We start from the raw sequence: 6,949 nt of genomic DNA, 5'->3' as shown, positions 1-6,949 counted from the left end.
CGCGACTACCCATTGCCAACCTCCGACTAACTAGGGCGGCCTCCCTTACCCAGAGCCCGGTTGGCCGAGTCCAGCCTCCGCAGCACAGAGCGCAGCTCGCTCGCCTTCAGATTCCCCGCCATGGCCCCGCAATTCCCGCTCAAGGCATGCTGGGAACCGCCATCTTGTTGTACGGAACCTGCAGCTGCGCTTCAAGGGCCCGCCTCCTTGCGAACGCCGCCATGGTGTTGTACGGACTCCCAGAAGGCTTTCGGACCCGCCCTACGGAACCCCATTCAGTTCATTACAGCCCGTGCTCTGCTCTGCCGGCTACGGTGGCCCGGACACGCGCGATTGCTCCGCGCCTGTCCCGCGGCCAGGGCTGCGCGCGGGTGGATGGGGATGGGGCGGGGATGGGAGCAGCGCGGGCTCTCCTCAGGCAGCCTCCGGAAGCAGCTCACCCCGCGGGCGGGGCGGGGCGGGGCTGAGAGGGAGAGAGCCCAGAACCGGCTGGAGCTGCTGGGAGGGGAGGTAAGGGGGGGGGCGGCAGAGGGGCTGCAGCGTTAGCGTCCCCGGGGGGTCCGCAGGCCCCGCCCCTCGGCACAGCCCCGCGTGTAGGGAGCCCCAGGCAGGGTCGGAGCTGTGCCTGCTCCCGGCGTCTGCCCCCCCTCTCCCCCGCGCCGACCTGTGCATCGCTGGGCCTTGTGCGCCCTGCTCCCGCTGCACCGATGGAGGGGGGGGGGGCCTCGGGGCGTTTTGCAACCCCCCCCCCCCCCCGGCCAGGGCGGGGGGGGGGTACTGAATAGGGTTACCATATTTGGAGCCTCCTAAAGGAGGACACTCCACGGGGCTCCGGCCCCAGCCCCGCCCACGCCCCCACCCCGCCCCCTCCCCAAAATCCCCGCCCCAACTCCGCCCCCTCCCCTGCTTCCCACGAACATTTGATTCGCAGGAAGCAGGTAAGCTGGGGGGGTGGGGGGAGGAGGCGGCCCCCGGCCGCCCGGCGCACCCCCCCGGTCGCCCAGCACCACCGGCCCCCGGCCGCCCAGCGCCGCCGGCGGCCCGGCCCCCCAGCACCCCCAGCCCGGCCGCCCAGCACCAGCGGTGCTGGATTTTGCCGGACATGTCTGGCTTTTTGGAATTTCCCCCTGGACGGGGATTTGAGTCCCAAAAAGCCGGACATGTCCGGCAAAATCCGGACGTATGGTAACCCTAGTACTGAACCGGCAGCCCTGGCGTTAGGGGCCGCTCCCTAGGCAGGTGACTGCGTGGCTGTCAGAGCTGATCTGCCCTGGCCTACTGCTGACTCCCCGCCGGGAGGAAGGGATCAGGGCATGTCACGGGCAGAGCTGGCCTAGCAGGTGCGGCAGATTGTGAACGCTTGTCTCACGCCCCGGCAGAAGCGAGTCCAATAAAAGAGATTCCCTCATCCGCCTTGTTTCTCATCCCCAGCAGCTAACCAAAGGTAGCGTCTACACTACGGCCCTTACAGCGGTGCCGCTGTATCGGTACAGCGGTGCCACTGTAAGGTCTCCCCTGTGGATAGCCACTCTTTGCTCTCCTGCCGGCATAATTAAACCACTCCCAACGAGCAGCCTTAGCTCTGTCCGCAGGAGAGCGTCTCCTGCCAACATAGCGCTGTCTGCACCGGCACTTTTGTTGGTGAAACTTATGTCGGTCAGGGGGTTGGTTTTTGCACACCCTGACCGACAAAAGTTTGACGGACAAAAAGTGCTAGTGCAGACAAAGCCTAAGGCCTTGTCTACACTAAAGGGAAAAGTCGATCTAAGCTACGCAATATGGGTTACATGAATAGCGTAACTCAAATCGACGTAGCTTAGATCTGCTTACCGCAGGGTGCACACTACACAATGTCGACTCCCCTTACTGTTCTCGATCAGGTGGAATACAGGAGTAGACGGGCGAGCAATCGGCAGTCGATTTAGCAGGTCTTTATGACACTCGCTAAATTGACCGCCGATGCATTGATCACCTCCTCAGTGTCATCCACAGCTCTCCTCCCCTGTTCCACTGAATGCATTCTATTGGCCGGCTTCATAGGTAGCATACGTATCTGGATACACATGTTGTTACGGTTGTGTCCCGGCAAATAAAAAAGCCTGCAAATCTTATGTAGACTTAGGCATTTGTATAGGTTTATGTGCATGAGTAGGCCTGTGGATTTTAGTGGGAATGTGTATAAACCTATGCTGTGCTGAAATCATTGCAGAATTGGGGCCAAGGAAGCATACTGTCTAATGCAGGCCCTTTGTTTTCCCGCTCTTTGAGTATTTTAGGGATATTTACATGTAAGTATACAGGTGAAATATACACATAATACTTTGACAGGTATAATAGTTTAGGTAAGGAATGAGTATATAAAGGGTAGACTACAGTTGGTGCCATTTCTACGTAAAGCGATACACATACAAATATGTATATATGAGTACTTGGTGTATTATCTCAGTACACTGAAAGCTTCAGGTACATGGATATTTGATACAGAATTGTTATGCAAATTTATTCAGTGTATGAATTAGTGACATTTCTATAGTACCGTGTAGTTTTGTAGTGAGTTTAATTGAATTATTCCATGCACACCTGTGTAACATCAGAATATGGCCTAATTAATGAAAACTGATAACTCTCTTGCTTATTTGGCTATTAGTAGTGAGTATATTAGTAATTGTCATATTCACAATGTGGTCTTTTTGTTATTTAGTTGTATATGACTTTAGAAGAATAAAGGGATGGGATCTAGTCCTGCATTACTTAGCAGATGATGCAGTCAGTCTCCTAAAATTAAAGCACAAACATATAACTTAGAATGGCTAAATATGTGGAGATGTTAAAATGCAGTGAAAATTGTTTTTAATGATGCAGTTTTGTCATGCATTTTTTTTTTTAATCTACAGGTCAATTTGCTCAAATAAAGTAGTGCCAAAGGAAAAAGGATGCACTTAGAAAATGTGACCAAGGAAACGGTCCTTATTACAGGAGGAGGTGGTTACTTTGGTTTCCGGTTAGTGCATAAAATATTAACTTTATTTTACATTAAATATAGTAGCAAACACTTTACAATGCAGATCTTTTTAGTGAAGTGAGTCTGTAAATATGGTATCACAGGGCTCTGTGTTTCTCTTAGTGATTCCAGTGCCTCAAATACAATGCTAAAGATCATGGGATTGAGCCTCACTTGCTCTCATATTGAAAGGCTACCTCTAGTTCACCATCTGCAAAATGAGTACCTGATTTATCGTGTTTGGGCAGAGGTGAGGTCAGCATAACTATGTCTCCAGGGGTGTGGATTTTTCACGCATCCTGAGAGACATAGCTATGCCAATGTAAGTACTCAGTGTAGACCTACTCTCAGATAACTCTGACCAGCAAGAATTCAGCACTGAAATAGTTTACAAGTTTCTTCTACTCATGGGTGAAATGTTTCATGTGTCATTACACTATGTATAGTAGTAACATATGGTCTTGGTCATGTTTTAGTTTAGGTTGTGCGCTATACAAAAAGGGAGTTGACGTGATTCTCTTTGATGTCCTGAAGCCGGTCCAAGCTGTGCCAGAGGGAGTGAAGTTCATACAGGGGGATGTCTGCTGTCTCTCTGAAGTGGAAAAAGCTCTCAGAGATGTAATCTGTGTATTCCATATTGCTTCCTATGGAATGTCTGGCAGGGAGCAGCTGAACCGAAAACTTATAGAAGACGTTAATGTGAGAGGAACAGAAAATATCATCCAGGCTTGCAGGAAAGCAGGAGTGCCAAGTCTGGTTTATACAAGTACATACAATGTAGTCTTTGGGGGCCAAGTTATAGAAAATGGGGATGAATCTCTGCCTTATCTACCACTTCACCTTCATCCTGATCACTACTCCCGGACCAAGTCTTTAGCTGAGATGAAAGTGCTGCAGGCAAATGACACTGAGCTTAGAGAAGGGAAAGGTGTGTTAAGGACCTGTGCTCTCCGACCAGCAGGCATCTATGGGCCTGGAGAGCAAAGGCATCTTCCAAGAATAGTTAGCTACGTTGAAAGGGGATTGTTTAAATTTGTATATGGAGACCCTCTGAGTTTAGTAGAATTTGTCCATGTAGATAATCTAGTTCAGGCTCATATCCTTGCTTCAGAGGCACTCAAAGCCGCCAAACGGCACATAGCTGCTGGCCAAGCTTACTTCATTTCAGATGGCAGGCCAATAAACAACTTTGAATTTTTCCGACCTTTAGTTGAAGGCTTGGGTTACCAATTCCCAACCATTCGTCTTCCTCTCTCCTTTGTATATTTTTCTGCATTCCTAACTGAAATAGTCCATTTTCTTGTAGGCCGTCTTTATAATTTTCAGCCTCTTCTCACTCGCACCGAGGTTTACAAAACGGGCGTCACACATTATTTCAGCATGGAAAAGGCCAGGAAAGAGCTAGGGTACAAACCTGAGCAGTTTAGTCTGACCGAAGTAGTTGAGTGGTTTAAATCCCAGGGACATGGAAGAAAGCTCAGAATCTATACTATAAAACATCTGATTAGGGATGGAGGGTTGATCTTGCTGTTGGCCGCCGTGGTGCTCTCATGGCTTCCAGCAGCAGTAACACTCTCTGTTTGAAAGATGTTGAACATTGAGCTTGGGCTCTTTTTATAGGGTGATAAAATATACAAAGAAAATTAAAATAAAATTAGATCTCACTGTGTTCTCTTAAAAAAGTGCATACATTATCAGTGATGAAAATAACTTTGCCAGTTTCAAATGTTTTGTCATTCCAGAACAATGTAATAATACATACCAGAATATTTTAGCATTGGTAGGAAATACATTTGTTTTATGTCTACTGAAGGGACTATTCAGTTTAAATGGATTAACAGTATTGATGTGTTTTTTATGACAAAATTATGTGTATATATTTATAATATAATCCACTGTACATTAAAGTGAGGCTGTACATTGAAATAATGGCATTGCAGGTTTCCACATAACTCTCAGTGCTTCCATATCAAATGAGAGGTTTTCTTCTTAACTGAGCCTCTTACATTCTCAACCTTCACGCTGAATGTTAAGCTTCTTTCCTTCTTGCCTATCATCACAAGAAATAAAGGTTCTGCAGGCCAAATTGGGCCCCCAGAGACATCTGCAAGCCCATTGTATTCCAGCTATGCTATTAGTGCTTTCAGCAGCTTGCACAGGTATAACTGATTGGAACAGGGTGATGCTGATTTGATGGGTGATGCATAAGAACAGAATCCAGCTCACATGTTTTGAGTTGTTGGAGCAAAGGACTGGAACAATCGATTTGTGTCACTAGGGTAAATAGGTGTGATCGGTGAATACACTAATAGAATGGAACTGCTGATTACAAATGTGACATTTTTTGTGTACAGTCTCTTCTCAAAGTAAAACTGCACTTTCATTTAGCAGAGAGTCACACACACGGTGTGAAGGTCAATATGATTGCAAATGGCATGCTGCAAGGTGTATAACTAATAGTCTTAATTTGGCCTTTTTCACATTGAGAGGATTATACCCATGATCCTTGCTACTGAGAAGATTCCTATATCCCCGTCCAAATGAGTTGTATTCTGAAAAGTTCACACATTGCCCACTCCTAGCCTTCGGTGCACACAGATCGGACCACAAATGAGCTGTGATTTAAGATAGAGGGATATACCTAAAGCTTCCTCATGTACAGGGGGTGGTAAATTCACTCTAATTCCAATTCACACAGGGAATTTTTCCATTAGGATTAACATCAGAAAGGTTGAGATATGCCCAAGTGGTTAATCCCTGCACATTAGTCAATTTTGTCATACTAGATAAGATCTATTGTTTACCTTGTTTCAGTCTGACAACGGCAGTCATCTACCCTAATAGCTCTTACTGTCACAGGAACAGTGAATTAGGTAGTGTGACAGGATCATCAGCTACGCTGAGTATTGGTGGATTGTCTGAAAACATGCTTGGGAATATAAACCACCAGTTGGTGTCAAGATCTTGCTTAAGAGTTTGTACCACGTGAGTTACTTTTGGTCATCTCATAATGATCTGGCACACTGGTGTTAAACAGAAAGCGAGCATGTAGTAAATCCAATTTATCTAGGAAATCCGTTAGTTCTAACCCTTACAACTAGTCTTCAGGTTCTGCAGCTCTAATAGAAGGTTTCATGATTTGCAAGCTAACATTGGTGCAGCCATCTTTTCATTCAGAGGCCAAATTCATCTCTGGTATTGAATTAAGTAGAGCTGCATTACAGAAGAATTTGATTCAGTGGGTGGATTTGCTATTAACCAAGCAGTATGCTTACACAGGAAAAAAAAAATTAAAAACTGAACTAGAAGTTTTGAGAGTGCTTTTATGGGTTAAAGGTATTAGATGTGTAATGTCTTATTCTGGAACACACTTCTATACAGCGGGCTAATCTGTAGCAATTACTATTACAAAATGCTTGAAGAAGCTCACGTTTGTAGATTTTTCCAACTATAAAAAATGCTTATTTAAAAATGAACGAGTTGGTTGAAGTGTTAAGTAGCTGAGGGCCTCAGTATTATCAAACAGTTAAACACCATTCAGTCAACTGGCTTCGGCTAACACTTATTTTTGTATTCCATTGTTATTCAAGCTTCTAAAAAAAGTATTACAATCATTTCCTTAACACGTAGTATCACCCCCAAAGGGACTTCATGCTTTTATATGAGGAACTATGAACATTTTATATTATGAAACTTGGAATTCCACTCACAGCAGCACTTTTGAGTAGACTATTTTTCAGTTTACTACACGGGGGAAATACTGACGTTTTCACATCCATAATTTTGCGAACAACAATTTTGTTCCTGCCCTTTATGTTGACAAGTCAAATTCACACTTGGCTTTTTATCTAAATTTTAAATAGTCTCGTTTTGAAGTTGGAGCTACCCTAGTTCTGATGTTTAAAAGAAATTCCCCAGCAATTTAAGTTCTGTCATCGCCCGACAGCC

At 45.9% G+C, this 6,949-nt stretch overlaps 1 protein-coding gene across 3 annotated transcripts; it reads left to right on the top strand.

Moving 5' to 3' along the window:
- Positions 1-463: 463 nt before the first annotated feature.
- LOC112106844 (short-chain dehydrogenase/reductase family 42E member 1) lies at positions 464-5,123 on the top strand. Of its 3 annotated transcripts, none has more exons than XM_024200304.2 (3): positions 464-510; positions 2,895-3,001; positions 3,478-5,123. In XM_024200304.2, the coding sequence occupies exons 2-3, from the start codon at positions 2,934-2,936 to the stop codon at positions 4,583-4,585; spliced, it is 1,176 nt and encodes a 391-aa protein (XP_024056072.1). In that variant the 5' UTR covers positions 464-510; positions 2,895-2,933; the 3' UTR covers positions 4,586-5,123. The 3 variants fall into 3 exon arrangements, with proteins under 3 accessions (XP_024056072.1, XP_024056074.1, XP_024056071.1); XM_024200306.2 differs by lacking the exon at positions 464-510 and adding an exon at positions 1,245-1,340; XM_024200303.2 differs by lacking the exon at positions 464-510 and adding an exon at positions 2,098-2,288.
- Positions 5,124-6,949: the final 1,826 nt, after the last annotated feature.

The sequence above is a fragment of the Terrapene carolina genome, unplaced genomic scaffold, assembly GCF_002925995.2.
Source record: "Terrapene carolina triunguis isolate 2854851 unplaced genomic scaffold, T_m_triunguis-2.0 Scaffold33891, whole genome shotgun sequence".
Taxonomy (NCBI): Eukaryota; Metazoa; Chordata; order Testudines; family Emydidae; genus Terrapene; species Terrapene triunguis.
This window is presented reverse-complemented; position numbering and strand designations above follow the sequence as displayed.

What these genes read in the sequence shown, in the direction of transcription:
- LOC112106844 (XM_024200304.2), top strand. Translation starts at nt 2,934, where the DNA reads ATGCACTTAGAAAATGTGACCAAGGAAACGGTCCTTATTACAGGAGGA. An exon ending in GGTGGTTACTTTGGTTTCCG is followed by an intron (nt 3,002 to 3,477) that starts GTTAGTGCATAA and finishes GTCATGTTTTAG; the next exon opens with TTTAGGTTGTGCGCTATACA.